General features: G+C 24.8%; 2 protein-coding genes and 2 pseudogenes across 2 annotated transcripts; 2 read left to right on the top strand and 2 right to left on the bottom strand.

Moving 5' to 3' along the window:
* Positions 1-9,009: 9,009 nt before the first annotated feature.
* On the top strand, positions 9,010-10,197 carry LOC112598924 (annotated as a pseudogene).
* Positions 10,198-10,247: 50 nt separating this feature from the next.
* On the bottom strand, positions 10,248-12,288 carry LOC112603533 (annotated as a pseudogene).
* A 639-nt stretch (positions 12,289-12,927) lies between these two features.
* On the top strand, positions 12,928-13,647 carry LOC112603539 (H/ACA ribonucleoprotein complex subunit 3). Its single transcript, XM_025352159.1, has 3 exons — positions 12,928-13,110; positions 13,345-13,387; positions 13,456-13,647. The coding sequence occupies exons 1-3, from the start codon at positions 13,057-13,059 to the stop codon at positions 13,551-13,553; spliced, it is 195 nt and encodes a 64-aa protein (XP_025207944.1). The 5' UTR covers positions 12,928-13,056; the 3' UTR covers positions 13,554-13,647.
* Positions 13,648-13,726: 79 nt separating this feature from the next.
* On the bottom strand, positions 13,727-19,712 carry LOC112603525 (thioredoxin domain-containing protein 11). Its single transcript, XM_025352135.1, has 13 exons — positions 19,238-19,712; positions 18,945-19,158; positions 18,641-18,874; positions 18,377-18,565; positions 18,103-18,300; positions 17,953-18,043; positions 17,613-17,868; positions 17,452-17,553; positions 17,161-17,347; positions 14,562-14,789; positions 14,300-14,493; positions 14,094-14,232; positions 13,727-14,034 (listed from the first exon to the last, which is right to left on the bottom strand). The coding sequence occupies exons 1-13, from the start codon at positions 19,402-19,404 to the stop codon at positions 13,792-13,794; spliced, it is 2,442 nt and encodes an 813-aa protein (XP_025207920.1). The 5' UTR covers positions 19,405-19,712; the 3' UTR covers positions 13,727-13,791.
* Between the last annotated feature and the right edge of the window lie 1,470 nt (positions 19,713-21,182).

The raw sequence follows: 21,182 nt of genomic DNA, 5'->3' as shown, positions 1-21,182 counted from the left end.
CGCTTATTATAATTACGGTTAATGTTATCAATCGTTTATTGTTATCGAAAAATGTAAGTACGGGCCGGATCTATACTTATATGTGTACATTTTGTCGGTTTTTGTAATTAATACGCCGCATAATATTATCAGTTTGAGTTCATAAAATCATAATTTTGTAACATACTATGAAATTTTTCGTCGAATGTCTCATAATAAAGATAAAATTTGTAATAAAGATATAAATGTTAGTGGTGTACATACATATTATACATATTTATTTATTTACATTTAATTTTTTTTTTTAATTTTAAATTTCCAATTTATACCTACATATTATGTACTTTATTTATAAATAAATAATAATAAATAAAAAAATTATATTTTTATTAACTATGTATTTAACGTAGATTTTATTACTTTTTATAACTTTTTTAACTTTCGTTTAATGTTATCAATCGGATTATATTATCAGTTATGTCCCGTACCAAATAAATTACATTAAGCGGCGACCACTGTATATATTTTTTTTTTATCTGCACTATAGTTAATAAGTGAATACAAATTATATCTTAATTACGTTGCATTATTGTGTAAGGTACTTAAGTACCTATTAATTATATGTATGAAAAAAATGTTGCATTTACTATTATTAAATTATAAAAATACGACTACATCACATCTGTTTATGAATTTTATTATTTTTTTGTAGGTATTCTGTATGAGTTTTATTACGATACATCAGAAACTACGTATCTACCTATATTAAACCTAATTCCTAACATACCTATAACCTACTACACCTAATTTATAAGTATTTATGGTTTATACTTTATATTAAACGATTTATTTAAAATCCAATAACATTATTCTGAACGCCAATATTGTTAAGATTTTCTACACTTTTATGCAAGTCATAACATCTTAAAGGTAAGTACTTACTCCAAACAACATCAAAATAATAATAAAAAAAAAACAGGTAATGCTTTTAGTAAACAATATGTTCACTATAAATACATATCCTAACTAGTTATTTTATCCCTAAATGGATTCATCAAAAAAATGTATACAAAATGCATATATACTTAATGTTACATAGTTACACGAACAAAAATAATATATTACTCGCTTGTTACAATAAGTGGACAAGATAAATAAAATGTATTGATCTGTGTGTACTACTTACACTTTTAATATGGCTACTCAAAATAAGTTTTATATGTTATATTAATATGACTATAGATACATAATAAGTATATAGTACCTACATTATAAAAATAAGAATAATAATATTATATTGTATAATAATAAATAAAATATTATAAAAATTAACATTGGTTCATAATTTTTGGTTATTTAATTGGAATTTTGTACCGAATATATTTTAAATTTTATTTACATAAATATGTGAATATTTTTTAAATTTTGTTTGAAAATTTTACAATTTTTTTTTATTATTGTATTATAAAAATACAATCTGTATACTATATATATAATACGAATTTGTAGTAGGACTAGTAGGTATATTTTTTTTTTACAATTTTTAAGCGGAAAATCTATCAGTTTTGGATGTTTTGATAGGTACTTTCACGTTTTTAGATACATTCACATTCTACTCGTCCGTCCATTTGTACTTCGTAATCAGTAGTCACTGTGTAATAACTGATACATAGTTAGGTACCTAGGTGGGCTAGGTGTTAATTTAGTTATTGGTTGTCAAAGAGATAGATATTATTTTTAATATTTGTACTGATTGATGATAAAAAATGAAAAAAAAACTATTATTACTATTATTATTAATCAAAGCTGATTAACTAATTAAAAACTTAACTAATTAGATTTAATGCATATTGACTTTTTAACTTAACTAGTTGAATTTTAAGTGTAAAATAATCTAATCTAACTCATTAAAACCAATAATAGTAACTAGTTATTTTTGAATTTTATTTTCAAGTTATAATTTATTAATAAATATGATTATTATTGAGTATTTTTAATTTTTAATTTTATGACATATTTTTCGTCATTATTTCTTATCAATTATTTTCATTAGTATTTTCTATCTACTTGAAAATCTTATCAATATTAGCTGTTTAATTTAATTTTTAATTTATCTTCAATAGTTCAAATTTGTTACCCATCTTCTTTATAACTAATTTATGAAATACATTAAATATAAAAAAACTGGTTTTAAAAATTTATATTTTAAATAAAAATTAAATTAACTTAAAACTAACTAAATTAAAAATTTTATAAATTTTAGAAACCAACTTCTATTTTAACTTAGTTCTTGTATTAAAATAATTTAACTTTAACTAGTTGAAAAAAATGACTTGACCAGCTTTATTAATAATATTAAAAACTATAAAACCAACAAGTTTTTTAATGTTTGAACGCACTATAATAATATCATAAGTAACTACAGAAACGTTTTCAATAAAAGTTATGTATAAATTAAGATTCTTTAAGATTTGAAAGAGGGTGTTTTAAATTTATTTTTTGAACCTCTATATATTGATACTATTGATAGGTTTGAAATAAAATTTTGCTTGCGAAAATCGAATATTTTTTTGTTTATTTAAATGGTTGCCATTATTAGTTACGTCATGTCATATAACTATTGTACCTCGTAATTCATAGACTTATGCCATATACAAATGTTTATAAATATGTTTCAAAAAATCAAAAAAATCAAATACTTATGAACACAATTATTACAATGATTCTTTTCATGATTTGTAATTTTTAAACTTTGGATATATTTTAAAAAACAATTCAAGACAAATATCAATCTGAAATTTAGAACAATAATGAATTTAAGTCAGATTTTAAACATTTGTTAAATCTGTCTCCAGTTTTTTGTGTTTACATGAAAAATATATTATCCAGAACCAGAGAAGTCTTGGTTTATTAACGATAATTGATCATTTTTAAATACTAAAAGTCCTCAACCCAAAAATATTATATAAATATAGTAATAATAATAAATGTTTTATAATAGATAGTCAAATGTAATATTTTGAATTAAAATATAATATAGTGTACAAATTATTTTCAAATGCGGTATTATTTTAGGGTGGCATTTTTATGATTATGAGTTAGCACTAGACGGCGAAATGACTAGCTCTGGTACAACATATTACATACATTTTTTTTTCAAACTACACGTATGACGCGTGTAGAATGCATAGAAAAAGATGTACACACCGTCTGTGAATGGTGACGTTATGATTTTTGATTTACTTTTCCAGATGATTAATAAATACCAAACAATAAATAAATAAAACAAATAAAACATTTGAAACTATTTCATATTATTTAATATTTTTAGGCATAATATGTAATTTAAAAAATTTAGTAAAAAAGTAATTTTAATATAATGTAAAGGTTAAGTATAAAAAAAAAAGAATATTATTTTATGACAATATTGATCATTGATCAACATAGGCATTCACCTTCCATAACGCCTTCATCAATTAGTATTTAGTACCATTTACATTTCACGTACCCCTTTAATGCCTAATAATTATTGGAAAACATTTACATACACCTGTATTGACGTTTTGACCAAATATATTCGAGTGTTCATCAATTTATTGTAATTATCTTTTTATACGTTACACATTAACAAAACACACACAATTATTGTCCATATACTCTTATAAAATTTAAATTAATAATATTTTAATTGTTACAGATAAATTTATATAAAATAAAATATATTATAAATTTATTTTATTTTATATAAAATTTAATTTTTTAACTTTGATCAAATGTCAAATCTTTTAAGTAATGAAAAAAAAATATTTCTTATTTAAATGTATTAAATACATACAACTTGGTAATAAGTAAAAAAATAAAAGTACTACTAAAAATGGATATTTTATGGTTTACTTAAACATTGTTATTTTACCAAATAAAATTTATGACAGTACGCATTATAAGAAACCAACATTTAACTTAAAAACTGTAAAAATTACTCTTAAAAATAATCCAGAAAGATGAATAATAATAATCTTGTGGAAGAAAATAATATCCGTATAAACAATTTTTGTTTTACACATAGCCTTAAAGTTTATTTTAGAGCAGAATATAGTAATATCATTACTATTATATTGAAGGAAATTTTCGTTTCTATTAGTAAAACATTGGGTTTCATTTAAAAAATTATGAACGCCTAAAAAACTTTTAGGTATTTTTGGTATTGTTTTTCTCCTAGCATTATATACATTTTTTTGGCATAATTTACATCTCTAAACTGTATTTGGCTATTACATCCATCCAATAAATTTTCTTCCAACGCGAGTTTAATTATTTTTCTCAGTGTTTTACAAGTATCCCCTGTCGTCTTTCGTTTAGCACCAGTACTTAATACTTGCCGTTGAATTATATTTTTGGTTAATGCTTCGTGATTATGTAGTGTTCGTTGGAACGTTATTGTTCTATAAATTAATCATTTTTAAAACGGCAGAGCACTTTTTCTTTTCACACCGCCATTTTTCTTCACCAGGCTTTAAAATTATTTGTTTATTAAATTTGAAATTATTTAAATAAGTCATGAGTGTGCCGCGTTCACTAATTATTTCGGTTAATATGTTTATCTTGAAATCAACAGACGAACTATAATGTGTCTTTGAAAATACTTTATCAAACGCGTTTCTTGCACGATATGACTATACCTATTACATGATATTTATCTTCAGTCACGCCTTGATATGTCGTTTAGATAAAACAATCGACAGTTAATGTGTAGCTATACTAAAAAATAGTTTTAATGTGCGGGTTTTACCATCGGTGGAATTTACATGTTTTAAATTTAACCCAAAAATCGACTACCTATAAATCGATGGAATTACAATCACCAAATCAAACATGACTATACTTTAATCCGTTAAAAATAGTTTACCACAATTCAATTTCTTTTCCCCGATTCATCAAGTCACCAAATCGAAACTTAGCAATTCGTCGAATAACTTGCAAATTCACAATGGTAAAATAATATAAACTAAAATCATTCTGCTCGCCTATAATTTTTTTGCTGAGGAGAACAGTGCAGAATTTTACAACACTTCATTTTAATTATTCGTAGTTCGTGGACTGTGGATAAAAAACAACCCGCTTCCCTAAGGAAATGGTTAACTTCCGTACTCCGTCAATCTATATTAAAAATAGGTAACTAATTAATAATTTTCTAAAAACACGCGCGATTACTACTCAAATGTAGGTATTTTAAACTTTTACAATTCCATGTGCAAGTTGACACTTTCATTTTCATTTTTATTTTCTTTCCTCGCAAATTTTTATAAGCTAATATTATGTTATTATAAATCACGTATTGTCAATAAAAAAAGTTAGGACACATTTTTTTCATAGACATTAGGATCCTAGAGTTTTATCGCGATACTTTCATAATCTCATTAACGATATAATGATATTACAGAGGCTCTATAGCAGGAGTGGCCTACATGAATAGGTTCACAGGCCACATAGATAAATACAATGATACCAAAAGCTAAAATATTTATACATAAATACCATATGATTTAATAATTTTTTATAAGTTAATCCCTAAAAAATTAAAATTCATAATAATATTAAGTTTATTTTGATTTTGTAAATATGACACGAACTTCGTCTGACAATGATGAGAGCCACATATGTCATATGTGGCTCGTGAGCTGCAAGTGGCCACCTATGCTCTATAGTGGCCTAGTGTAATAATTGATCCATTCTATTCAACGTGTACGCAGTATGACTCGTGAACTTAAAAACGGTCGTCCGCGTAACTTCTTTTTTTCCATTGTCTTAATATAAATATAATATAAGTACTAATTAGTATCTAGTAAATTTTCAATATATACTTCTATACTATACACAACAAAATATAAACACACCTATAATTAATTGTTTTGATCTTTACCCGCAGTTCGCTATTCAGCGTTTAAGTTGTTATTTGTAATTTCGTATTATTATTTTTTAATGGTATAGGTATAAAAATAAATTGCTTCATCATAAATATATATTTCTATAAAACTCAGATATTTCTAAAGGTACTTTATTTAAAGCCTTAAAGTAGGGGTGTTTACTTTGAAATTTATAATTTTTGTATCATATTATATAAGCATATATATATATATATCAATTTTTTAACATATTGACACAGTTTATGTTAATGTTAAAAACATATAGTCCAGTTTTAAATCATTTAATAATGTTATTGTAAAAAATGTATACATTTTACTTTATAGAAATAATAACAAATAAATAGATTAGATATAAATAAATTATATGAATTTTTTGATTGTTTCGTTTCAAAAAAATAAAATCTAGTTACTCTAACGATCCACCTTAGTATTACAATTAGTATATACCTACTTATCAGTTTTACTTTAAAATCACGTGTTGTGCAATTAAAAAATGTTTCATTTTATTATAGGTGATGACTACTGACTGCCCGATTGGTATAATAATAGGTAGGTTAATCATTTGCAAACATATACAAATTTAATTCATAAATTAAATCAGTCGCTAACATTTACCTCACTGATTTTTTTTTCAAATTATTCGTGTTGATTTTTTTTGCTATTAGACTGCCTACCTATCTATACTATCAAGATATTTTGTATACACCTATTTATACAGCTATGAAATAAAATAAAACTATTACAAAAGCTATATTTTTATTAAATATTATAGATTAAAATGTATGATTGTATTTTAATTCAATAAATTATATTGAAAGGATGTAAAACTTGCATGTCGATAATTTTCTTTTGGAATTTAACAGCTGTTGTTTATTTTTTATTAATTTATTATTTTAATAATATGTATTCTATTTGGTTAGTATGTAATATTGTAACACAAACTAGTAACGATACAAAAATTAACATAAACTAATAAAATATATTTATTTTAATTAATACTAAATTATGTTTCTCGACAAAACCGAGTTTACTTGCGCTTTATTTTTAATAGCTGGTGCTGTAGCTGGATGGTACATGACGGAAAGTCGCCAAAATGATGTGAGTGATTGCTGGATTGGATATAATATTTAACATAATAATCGTCTGAAAATAATTATGATAATAATAATAATTATTATAATTGTTACGGTATATATAAAATAAGTGAATGATTTAATACACAGAAAATGAGATGTGATGAAGACGTGATCCTTATTATAGAAGACTATGAAGTTGCCATAATTACATCATGTGTTTTAATTCCTATTTTCTTCATAATCGAATAGTCCCAACTGGTTATTTTCGGATTAATTCAGACAGCTATATTATATTCTATTTTATAAACCCAGAAAAAGAAAAATTGTAAAATTTCTAATGATTTTAACGTTCAAATGGTATACGATTAAGGTCAATTATATAAATTAAGGTTGTAAATTTCGATTTGGTAGAACTTTTTACTCATGAAAAATAACTACAAAATTATGATAAAATATTTTTAATGGTTAACCACACTCTAAATCAATCTAAAATTAATTATATTTCTTTAATTTTAAAAGTGTAAAGAAGGGGATTCTGATGACCTACCCACAACCCCCAGCTACAGTTGTGTAAAATTTTATCTAGATAATTATATGAATAAATATATATCTGAATAAAAAATTATTCGACCAAATTTCAAAGATAGTTATTCGAAAAATAAATATATCTAACCTTTCTTTTATTGATATATATTTGTTTTATTTATAATATCTGAATTTATTCTGCAAAAAATACCATTTACAACTGTGTAACTTAAAATAAAATGTCAGTTATTGTTTTTAATATGTTTTTTTTTTAAATTATCAACCATGTTTATTCAAATAATTTTTATTCGAATAATTTATTGTAAACAAAATCATTCGAATAAAATGTTATCTAAATAATCATCTACATAAAATTTTATTCGAACAACGCCATTCTCTACCCCCAACCGATAGTATACTCGCTCAGCCCTCAGTCTGCCGCAGCCGCTACCACCACCACCACCATTACCACCAAAACCACTACTACCCTCCTCCAAATACCATCACCGCCGCCGCAACCATCACCACTACCAATTATTACTTGTTGGTGAAACTATTGAAGTACTGTTGCATGTTGGTCACACCGTAACACTGCCCGCGTTTTCAACACCAACTATAAAATATTGATTAAGCCGTGTTCACACTATACCGTGTCGTGTTGTGTCGTGAAATAATACCATTCTCTTATTGGTCCAACCATGCGGTATAATATAGTTAATACTACTATTTTTACGGTTTCAACTACGGTTACCACGAGATAACCTCATATACCGTGAAGTTGAATTTATCCAACTTTTCAACGTGTGGTTACTGTTTTTAATAGTGATAATAAATTATCACATATAATTATATTCAAAAAAAGATTAATTGGGAATTTGGGAATTACGATATAAGTAAAATATTTAATAATACATCAGTATTCAGTACATCCTAATCATTATTCATTAATCAAATGTTCATATGTACTAAACTACCAAGTTAATACTGAAGTACTGAACACTAAGTAGATACTTTTCACGATATTACCATTTTTTATAAATTTATTTTAAATAGTTAGTACTAATTAATTAGTTTTATAATAATTATAATATTATACTAATTATTATTATTTTATGAATAAATATTTTAGAATATAAATAGTGCAATAACATATTTATTATTCATAATCATTATTTACTGAAAAGGCCTAATTACTCTATTTAACTATGTCATTTGTAACAGTAAGTGCCTAATTTTTTATAGTACCTAGCTATTACTATAGCATTGATCTTTTCACAACTTTTACTTATTACCAAAAAATTTACTAACACTGAACATCGTCTATTTTCTTTATATTATTATATTATATTAATTATAAATTATTTAATTTCATTGTATTAAAAGGGACGATTGTGCAATCAATGTAAAAAGTTTGTAATGAATGATGGCAAAGAACACATTTGCTTAGAAGGTATAATAAGTATATCTAAATATTCCTTAATTTACTAATTTATAAATTTTTACCACAGGCAAATATTATATTTACGGAGATACCAAAAAGAATTGTTTCTAAGAAAAGTTTATTTGATGATCTTTTAAATGAAGATTCTATAGTAAAAACGTCTATTAAATCTGGTTAGGTTAATCAATTAATTGATTATTATAGTTAAAATTGAATTTATTAGTGGTTTATTCTTTGTAATTACCTATTTATTATTATTAGTATAATTTATTAATATAGATAAACTTAATACTTCAAGTAGTACAAACGCCACTAAAAATTATGGAGTTGGTAAAGAAGATATTTCAAAATTAATTGCTATGATAGAAACTAGTAGACCACTTTGGGATCATAGATTATCACTCGGTGAAAGATCAGATAATATAAAAAATAATATGTGGAATGAAGTTTTTAGCCAATTTAATAGTAAAATAGTTGAATAAAATAAATTACAACACTACTTTCCCTACTTTTATTAATATAATGTATTTAATAATTATTAAATATTCTCTTTAAATATAATATTATATTTATAGGTAAATATGCTTTAAAAAATTTAAAAAGTACCTGAAAATACATTAAAGAAAGGTATACAAGGGAAAAAAATCAAGTGCAGGTGGTAACAAAAAACTTTGGGAACATTTTAAAAGCTTACAATTTTTAGATGATGTATTATTGGTTCAAAAACGGTATGTATTTTATGTTTTATTAAAATAATAATCTGCTCATATCAACATTTTAAATATTATATTTTTCATAGCACTACAGATAACATTAGTCCAGCATCAACTAGTTCAATAAATGAATCAATTCCTCCACTAAAACAGTCTAAAAGTAATTTGTTTTTATCAAAAAAATATTCTTGGTAATAATTTGTAAAATTGTAACTTTAACAGAAATTACAATTGAAAATTACATGGGATCTCTGCTTGATGAATTGAAACATAATAGACCCATTATTCCAACTGAATCAAAGAATTTGGCCCGTGAACTCGAAACTACTGATGATCATAAATTTAGTTCATATTTAGCAAGTATCATGTCAGAAATACCAAGACCACAAAAAATAAAATTACATGGAAATATTATAGCCATGGTCATTGAAGAACTAAATAAAATTAATTAAATATACTTATTATTATATATTTATAAATCTACATCCAAAGAAAGAAACTTATGAACTGATTAGACTAAGTACCTGTACATATGTTAAAAATAAATGAAATATTTATTTTAACTGTTATTAAAAGTTGTTTTAATTTTATCTACAGTAACTATAAGCTTTTAGTTGTATATTAAAAAATATGTTATTACATTCTAAACTATTAAACTTAAATGTTCAAGTATTGAAATGCCACAGAACCTTCCGTTGAAAAATAATCAGTTAACTGTGACCGTATCTCTCTGGCATCTCTATCGTAGAAGTTAGATCCCATTTGTCCAACAGGAACTAAACATAATTTAGAACTATTAACCCTTTGGTGTTGGTTTTCATCTGGATGTACATAATATGAATGTATACCTGCAATATATGTATATTTATTATTTAATGTAAAGTTAAAATATTTTAAATATAGGACATAGATACAACATATATACATAAATATATAATATAGGTAATAAAAATCCTATAATAGAGGTGTAGTGCTTGCAACACCTTTAATTAGAGGTGGGTGAGTTGAGTTGTCTATGTAATTTTTTGTACACAAATAATATAGAATTATACTTTGGAATGTTTTAATTGTATAGGTAATAGTAATTCTTATTTTTTAACATGTTGAATAAAGTATTTAATAGATAGAATGTTATATAGATGAATATTATTGAAGGTAGGTTCTTATGTTTTACTACAGCTAACTGATTAAATTGTAATATTTGAAAATAAATAAATAAAATTAATACATAAAAAAGATTAAAAAAATATATGCATATAATTTTCATTATATATTTACACTATCAAAAAAATACAATTTACAAATTAAATCGTATCTAGTTATATTATTAGGTACCTACAACATATTTTACTACCTGTCTGTAATATGTTTTTTTTTTTTAATAATTTGATTTATTATTTATTATTTATTAATCATTATATATTTAACCTGAATCAGTTTCTCTATTTTTGACAAAATTATGCAACACCACAGTAGCTTTAATTATACTATCTATAGTATTTTCACTAGCAATTATAACTCTTTTATATATTCTCCACCTAGAGACTAGAATACCAAATGTATTTTCAATGCAATGACGTGCTCTACTCAATCTGAAATAAAATATTTTTTTGCATTTAATAGAATTTACATAATATATTTCATACTTTATTTAATATTATATATTTAAATGAAATTATTATATAATATATATTATACATAAAATACCTGTAGTTAAAAATTGCTTCTTTCATAGGAAGTTTTGATTTTCCACGTCTTGGATAAGTATGAAGTGGAAATGCTTCATCTGCCACAATATAATAGGGTATACTGGTATAATTCACACTAATAGCAGATAATTTAGGAAAATTCAATGTGTTGTTCAAAATTTTCTTGCCCATTTCACTAGCTTTAAACACTTCACCATCACTACATCTACCTGGCATTCCAATATTGACACAGGTAAAATTACAATTAGCATCACATAGTGCCATAAGAATAGTACTATGGCTCCCCTTATGATTAAAATTAACAGAACCACTTTTTGAAAATGCCTAAAATACATGTCATATTATAGTTAAAACAGATAATATAAACTTTCAAATTATTACATACTTAATGTATTACATGCTTCCCATCTAAAGTTCCAACACAATGAGGCATTTGCCATTTAGATTCAAATTCTTTGGAAATTTTTAACCAGCCATCTACATTTGGTTTAAATAATACCTAAAATGAAAATTCAATAAACCTCATTATAATACAAAACATAATTATTTATAATATAAAAATGTATTTGTTATGCTACCTCATCTTTTAATTTATCCCAAATAGCAGTACAACAATCAAATACTAATTTAGAAATTGTTGATTTTTCAATCCGAAAGTTGAACATAATATCAACCATACTTTCACCAGTGGCTAAATATCTGTAATTAAACAAAAATATATAATATTGTAAAACTTTTATACATAAAAAACTACTTATTAAAATTCTATAAGCATTATAACAATCAACCTTAATGTGGGACCAACAATTTTTCCAACAGATAAAATATCGGCCTTGAAGGTGAACGTTGAAGACTAGAACCCACTATTATTAAAAGATCTTCAAAAGTTGAGGATGACATTCTCGTAAAATAAAAAAATAAAAAAGAATTTGAAAGCTGATGTTCTTTTAACATTGTGTTAAAATGGCCAAGATTTGAACGTTCACATAGCATTGGCCGTACATACCATCTTTAATAAATACAAATGTGTTAATTAACCAATATTATACATCATATAATTATCAACTTACTTTTTCTCAGATTTTAAACTATTTTCCAAAAGATATATAAAACTGGAAATAATACAAATTCGCCTCTTATGTACTCAATGACGTCATCTAAATACGACGTCTTTTAAGTATCTGGTTCATTTTTAGTTAAAACTTAAAACTTAAAAACAAAGAGAATTTGTACATTTTATTAAATTTAAATTTAATATTAATTTCATATCTGATAAAAAAAAACCGCGAAGATTATACCTAGTTTTGATAACAATTGAAGACAGAATTTATTCGTGGTATATAATGGTAGTCCATGATACAACACGACACTGTGCGGTAAAATATGGGTAAAATACACGACACGGTATAGTGTGAACCTAGTTATTGTATGGTTATAGTGATCCGATCAACTGCAACCATGGTTATTATGGAAAAGATCTGAATAATTTATCTTGTGATAACCGATAGGACTTACTCAACACGCTGATCTTCAACAACTTTACTTTTCAGTTTACATTGACCACGTGATTGACTCTCATAACTTGATAACGTAAGAACTAAAAAGTAAAGTGTGAACAATAAGCAAAACAAGTTAGGATAATACTTTTTGTACCTTTATAATATCGAAGCTTGAAAATAAATCTTCAAAATGCTTTTGAGATATTATCGCAGTGAAGAAGGTACTCGGGTTTACACTTTAAAGGTAGCGTATATGTTTCTATTTTGATAATGAATTAGATTTAATTATACTTAATAGTCGGTGGATAGGCTGGTCGTAATTGTGGAAATATTTATTTTTTCAAACCTTATGGTTATGAATTATTTGAATAATACAGCATAAATAATTTACCTAGTCTTACGACTTGATTTACGTAAAACATGGCATACTATTTTTTTATAACCCTTTTACAATTAATACGTTTTCATTTAATTCTAGAAAGTGGATCCTGCTGGCAACCAAACTTTAAGCGCTCATCCAGGTAAATCTTTTATCATTATTATTTTTATTAAAAATTATGTTTAATAAAAATCCTTTAAATTGTATTAGCCCGATTTACACCAACTGATCAACATTCTAAAGAACGGATTCGAATTAAGGAAAGATTTGGACTTCTGCCTACACAAAAACCAGCACCAGTATACTAAGATCATACATCAACACCAAAGAAAATAGTAAAAAAAAAAAATAAAAATGAATTGAATACCCAATTTGTCAACTTTTATTTAATAAAATAAATAATTTTTTATCATATAACATTATCACAGTTTGTTTACAATTAAACCTATAACACACAAGAAATGTAAACATAAATATAACAAATGCTTTAAAGTTTTAAATTAACAATAACCAAAGTTTAAGATAACAATAAGTATACTTAAACTATTAAAAGTTATAAATTTCAGAAAACTTTTGAATTGATTTGGCATTAAGTTTATGAGTAACATCTAAAATGAGGCTGAAAGCTTTTAAATACCTTAATCTATTAAAGATAGGTGTTAATGTGATATTTTTATTTTTTTCTCTGTATACAAGACCTCTGCGGTACGATTGAAGTGATTTTGAAATGTTTGCGTCACAGTCAAGTTTAATATCTCGAAGACAGTAATGCAGTTGTTTATTGTAATCCTAAAAAAACATAAATAATATAATACCTACTTCATATATTTAAATTAATTCAATACTACTTCAGATGAATTCCATACTGAACATAAACCAACCATAGCTTGTAACCGAGTTTCTAGTAATAGATTAGATAGAATAAACTGAGACAAGTTATTTGATGTCAATTCAGTATTATATGGAAATACATAACTTTCAGCTTTCCTAAATAAACCAAAAAATAAAATGTATTAAAAGTTTTTTCTAATGAAAATAAGATGACTAATAATACTTTTTAGCAGGAAAAATTATAATTGAAGGATATGTTTGTACAGTCAAATGCCAACTTAAATCATTATCGCTAGCATTGAAACGAAAAAATTTGAGATCTTTGACATTTCGCATTAAACGAGCAACACTTAGTAACACATGTGCAACAACTTGACAATACGCACAAAATGGAGTGTAAAAGTACACTACAACATTCTATAAAAGAAAAAAAAATATAACAATTTATTTGAATATAAATATTATAAATAATTAGTAAATATTACGTCAGTGTTGTTAAAAACAGCATCATTAAATGTTTCAGAATTTAATGTTTTAATGTATATTGTTTCTTTGTCTTCCCCTTTTCCTTGATACAAATGAAAATTAATATCAAGGTCAGCGGATGATCGTAAATGTCGTTTAGCCCGGTTTTCAAGAAAATCTATTAATAATTTAGCCATTGTATCTTTTGTAACATGACTAGATTTTGGTAATGTATGAACCATTTCTGACTAGAAAAACAAACATTAAAAAAAATTTAAGTCACTTAGTTATTAAAAATTAAGGCATATTATTATTATTATTATTTTAAATCTATAGAAAAAATGCAAAATAAGCTATAATATATACTAAGAATAAGTAAGACATTGAAGGGACTTTTAAGAAATTGCTTATAAGTAACGCTCAATGAAACACTTATTTAAAAATAACGTATTAGATAAGTGACAAAATAAGATACAAAATATATTACACATTACGAACATAATTAATTTTTAAAATCAAATAAAATGATTTACTAATAGTAAATATTGAATATAATATAACTATAAGATTGAAGTTTCTGTATAAAAATATTATTTGAATTGTTTCATAGTTTTTTGATTAATACTGATTGAGTAGTTATAAGTATATAAAGATTTCTTGCAATTACAATATCTATTCTATTCTTAAAAATATAACTCAGATAAAAATCAGTTTTACGTAGTCCCTCTCTAACAAGTAACAACATAAAATATTGAGATAGGAATAAAGAAAATTTTTTTTTATTAAAAATCTATCCACGGAATCTAAAATCATTAGAGATTTTTAAATCATTGTTAAACACACCATACTTCCATTTAGAAATGTAAATAATTTTCTTGTTATATATGATAAAGAAAAAACTAACATTCTAATAAATATGGAGAAAACGTCCAAATCAATAGTACATGGTCATAAACAATGAATAATCCTATTCAATAGAAAACTTAATAAACCAACCTTTTCCAATGTTTTGCTCAGCTAATCATACAACTTCTGAAATAATATTTATAAGTAAATAATTACTTTACAAAAAAGTACTTGGACATAACTTGTCTTAAAAAACCTACTAAAAAAGACATATTTATAAAGTTATTCCAAGACTCATTGTATTTGATCTTAATTAGAAAAAAACCTAATATACTTCCGATTTTAAGACCAAATTTCTTACTTTCTATAAACTATATTATCTCATAAACCTCACACTATTCAAAAAATAGGGAAAAATCATTCTTAAAAAGAATCTACCTTATTCTAATACAAAATCATCTTATTAATCACTGAGTTAGTTTTAAAATAAATAAATTAAAATCATCCCACACAAAGAAAATAAAAGGGTTTTAGTTTTTTTTTTACTAGTTCAAAAAAAAACCTTAATTATAGTTTTATTTCTATCATTTTTAATGTTTATTTGAAGCTTAAATCAGTTCTTGTGTACTAATTATATGAATAAACATACTAGTAGTAATTTTGTTTTTTAATTTTTACAAAAAATTGAAATTAAATATAAATAAAACATGGGTTTGTAGTACTTATTATTAAAGCTCATTGGTCATTCATATTACAGCAATATAAACATTATTAATAATAATTAATAAACATATCTTAAAAACTGATTTTACTGTTAATAAACTAATTTAAGGGTAATAATTTTTTTTTTTTTTTTTAATACTTTAGTTTTATTTTCTTATTTAAGATTAAAAAAACCATATTTAATTAGTTATATAGTTAGTTATACATAACTACATTTTAATATGGATGTTTAGAAAATATTATATTTACTAACAGACAGACATATTATGTGAAAGTTATTAATCTCTTTTATTTTCAATATTGATATAAATAAATGTTATTATTAATTTAATTATTTATTAATATCTCAATAAAAGAACTAAATATATTTAAACATATTGTAGTGGTATAAGAAGTTATAATAAAAGTGGAACTTACTATTATATTAAAAACTGTTTTCATCACTTTATTAATCATATTCAGACATGTTGGGTATGTAGTGATATAAAATTTGTAAGAAATTCTAAGTACAAAGCCTAGTTTTTACAATACTAAAACTAATTTTGAAGTGATTGACAATTTTTAGTTATTTTTCCTTAGTTTTAAAGAAATTATAACAACTCTTTTCAATTTATAAAGTTGTAATGAATTCCTACCAAAAATAATACCATCAATAAACCAATACATTTCTCTTTTTAGTTTTAAATTTTATTTTTGTATCTACACTAAAACCTATTATAACAAATATCATCCTATAGCAGATAGTTTTCACAAATTTTGAATGAGAAAATGCACAAATAGTGGAACATATATATAGTAATAAAAAAACGATAACTATAATTAAATCAATAAAATTATGAAATAACAATTATTTCACATGAGAAAAAAATTAATTAATCTCAACTTAAATACATTCTAAGTAACTCTCACATTTACTTGAACTGGAAATCAGAAACTATCAATACAAAATTAGAGATCATATGTTCTAGAGAAAATTCATGTTGGGACATATTTTAAGCACAAACAATTTGTTGTATATTTAATTTTTCAATATAATATATCAAAAAATACCTTCATATCATAAATCACAACTGCAGTTTTTTCACGATAATGGTTTAAGTTTATGCCAAAAACTTTTGCAGTATGATAATGATGATTTGAATCCAAAGCTAGAAATGTCATACTTTTGTTTACTAAGCACGCTGATCTTAATGCATCAGTAGTGTTATATATAAAAGCTTCATCAGGTCTGGAAAATCTATAGATGAATACATACATTAAAATTAAAACATAATTATATTTTTATAATTTAAAATTATAAATAAGTTTGCATATAAAATATATATTATCATTGATACTTGCCTAAAATATTTGTTAGCAAGTAAATTTCTGTAACATTTGGTTTCTTTTAATTGTTCAACAAAGTTCTCTGTACTCATGTGATTTGATAAGTTAATTTTAGCTCTAATCAAAAACAAAAATTAAAGGTGATTGTCTATATTTAAAAAAATAGAACATCTTACATTTTCTTACTAGACTTATCCAAATCATTTGAACAATAACTTATTTTATGATCAAAAAATATACTTTTAGACATTTTACATAGAGCTTTATTAAAATAATTAACTTCTGTGCTTGTATCAAAGTTAAAATTATCTTGATTTTCTACTTTAATTGTAGCGTTATGTTTTTTAAGAATACTGGCCATCTTATCAGGATACTTATTCATTATTATCTCTTGACATTGTTTCACATATGCTGGTCGCTTATTATAAAATGCTAAAAAATATAATCTTTAGTTTAATAATTAAATTACATCAAAACCTAAGATATCTATTTTAAGTAATAGAATTATTTACGAACATTTTATTTCTTTTATTAAATATTTTGTGATATAGCTTGCTGGTATAGAAACTTTCTGACAGTTGAAGTATTCAATACTCAGTAATTGAAGCTAAAACATAAAATTTGCTTTACTATTAATCTCCATACAACCAAAACAATATTGATTACCATTGAATAAATTGGGTTAAAATCCAAATAAGGGTTATGGGGTGTAAACAATAACATGGTTGGACCACTTTTAAAACTATTATCTAGTATAAGAGATCTACTGCGTGCAATAGAAGGTACCCATTGTGTTGTTAATCTGGTCTCTTGTATTACCCATTTTCCAAGTGTTTCATGATTGACAAATGATTCATTAAAAGCCTTAACAAATTTAAAAACAATTTATATTTTATTTAAAACATCTGTCCTATTTTAAAATGTTATTTAGTATATTTACCAACGTATAGTTCCATAGAAGTAACTTAATCAATGGTTCTTTACTACTTAATGGCCAAGTAGCAACACACCATTTAACATACATTTGCAATGGATCTGTTTTTAAGTGGTTAATTGCTGCATCCAAAACAATTTTGTACAAATCCCATCCTTGAGTAATTTTAAAATCTACAGACGCCACTAAAACACTCTGTTAAACAAACATCACAATATATTAAGTAAAACTTAAATATTTTGATTAAATATACATTTAATAAATACTTACATGATATTGTTGATGGACTTTTAACAAATCTAATTTGTTATTCAATAATTTTACAGGGCGTTTCATATTATCTATAAAACGTGTTATATATGCTGCATCATTTGGAGGTCCTGTATAATAAATTCCTACTTTGGTGTAATCGTAAGCAACTATCATAGGATATACTTTATTGCCTTTAAGTACTTTACTGCAAACACTTTCTGGTTGCCAACAATTAATAGCAGCAAAATATACCTAAAATTAATAAATTTGATAATACACATTACACATTCAATTCATTGTTATATTAATTTATCTAAATTACTTCTTCTTTGTTGTTTTCACATGCCTCAATGAACGCTTCTTGGGAATCAATAGAATCAGCATCCCATGGTGCATAGAACATTACAACTGCTATATCGGACACAGTAGCTTTTTCTAATACAGCTTTTAAATTACCTGTGTAAAAATCTTTTACACACGAATTAGCAGGGAAAAATGGTTTTGGTTTTGGGTATTTGATACCGTAATCATTTTGTCTACATTAATGAAAATAAAAAAAAAGGATTTTATAATAAATATAAATGAATTTAAAGACTCTATAATTATCAAGCTTACATATTTATTATTGTTGCATATGTAGTGCACGTAACAAACAGTGCAAACAGCAACTCTTTCCCCAGCCCTTTGATAAACATTTTTAATTGTTTGTACCAATTCAACGGTTGTCGCCTAGCCTCACCCGGCTGTTCCTTGATGGCTTCTTCTTCCACTACAGTTTTCATTATTTAACCTCATTGGATCCGGTGGATTTCAAGACTGTCACTTAACACACCGAGCCGTCAATGCTAGTCGACACTAGGTCTCTTGATTCGATTACAACAATAACTACGAATACTTAGATGGATTTCAGCCGTAGGTGTAGTTGGTGAACAACATTAGGTCAAATGATATTTATGATAAATTACGGAACTAAATACTAATTCAAAATTTAAATCATTGAATACAGTATCGTATAATATGTAAATATGTAATACGTGTATCTTAATTCGTAACGTAACTGGAGCGGCAGAGCTAAACACTGAACAACCGATAGCACAACTATAGCAATGATAATTTTGTCGTACGTTAGCTAACTGTGATAATACTGTATGGTATAATGATAAATATTAACGGTTAACTGATAAGCAATGGTCGTTGACCGCCACGATTAAAGACAATATTATGATATTTTATTGTACTTTAGAGTTTCGTCTACTATAATGTACACATCTAATGTGAAATGTTTATAGTCTACAATAAACATTTATACCTTATAAAAATATGAAACGTTTAACATACTTAGAAGTTAGAACTAAACGGACGTATAAATTGTGCGCAAATATTTAATTTGAGTCTCAAGAATAGCTTAATTATAACTTATGGTATATATTTTTGTATCAAAAGACAGATATTTCACGAATATATTGCGTTCAATAAACATTAATATTACTATTGCCTACACATTTTTTGATTTATTGATCCTAAATTAGGGTGACCATATTAAGAAAATAAAAAAACGGGACATCTGAAACGTCTAATGTAGATTGTAGGTAGTTACAAATATTTGCCAATGAATATTTTTGGTACAAAACCATTATTCCAATAATTATGATTATTTAAAACAGCAATGTAAATAAAAGTGACGAAGAATGTCTTATTGTTCTTTCAAAACTTGTTATTTCACAAACATCAACATAAAACCTTCCAAGTGTTATTGGCTTACAACATTGTAATGTGATGATGATTATAAATGTATAATACGATGAACGAATCGGTTTGTTACAATATTTACGCCTTACGGACTTACGGTACTAAGCTAAGCTCGTTAACAGTACCTTAATAAACTCGCTAAGACTAACTGATACTTTATTATATAAGTATCTAAACCTGTGGTTACTGGTTATACACCTTTTATATCATTTTTTAGGTTTATATTAAATTTAAATGACAACTGGCGGCAGTATCAGAGTGTCTATCAGCTTGAGTCATTCCCACTTTTGCCTATATTCACAATTCACATTCCACGCTTATCATCACATTAATAGTAAATTACTACCTGCAAGGCTGCAAATCGTACTATACAGACAAACATTATAAATTTAGTTATAAAATATTTTGGGTATTTATTACATTAACTTGACTACCAGGTCAAAAATCCAAACAAGGAAAGCGGCCCACTAGGTGGAACTAGGTAGGGAAGTTCAGTGGTCTTAAATTGAAACTTGAAAGATTTAATGTTATATGGTCATATTTATAGTTAACTTAATTTCAATAGACCAATAATTGATTGGAAATAATAAAATAAGTTAATTAAAGAAACTTTATAAACTATATAGGTAATTATTTTCAGCAGGATAAAAAAAATAAAAAAATACGTACTTACACAAGCACAATACCTACATAAATACGTTTAAAATTCATAATTCACGAGTACCTGTTTATAATATTATAAATTAATAAATTAGAATATTATACAATATATTACAAAATGGCTAAAAAAAAATCAATGATGTATTATCTA

Source organism: Melanaphis sacchari, unplaced genomic scaffold, assembly GCF_002803265.2.
Source record: "Melanaphis sacchari strain LSU unplaced genomic scaffold, SCAv2.0 Contig0_pilon_pilon, whole genome shotgun sequence".
Lineage (NCBI taxonomy): Eukaryota > Metazoa > Arthropoda > Insecta > Hemiptera > Aphididae > Melanaphis > Melanaphis sacchari.
The sequence above is the reverse complement of the archived record's forward strand: the minus strand, read 5'-3'. Positions and strand labels throughout refer to the sequence as shown.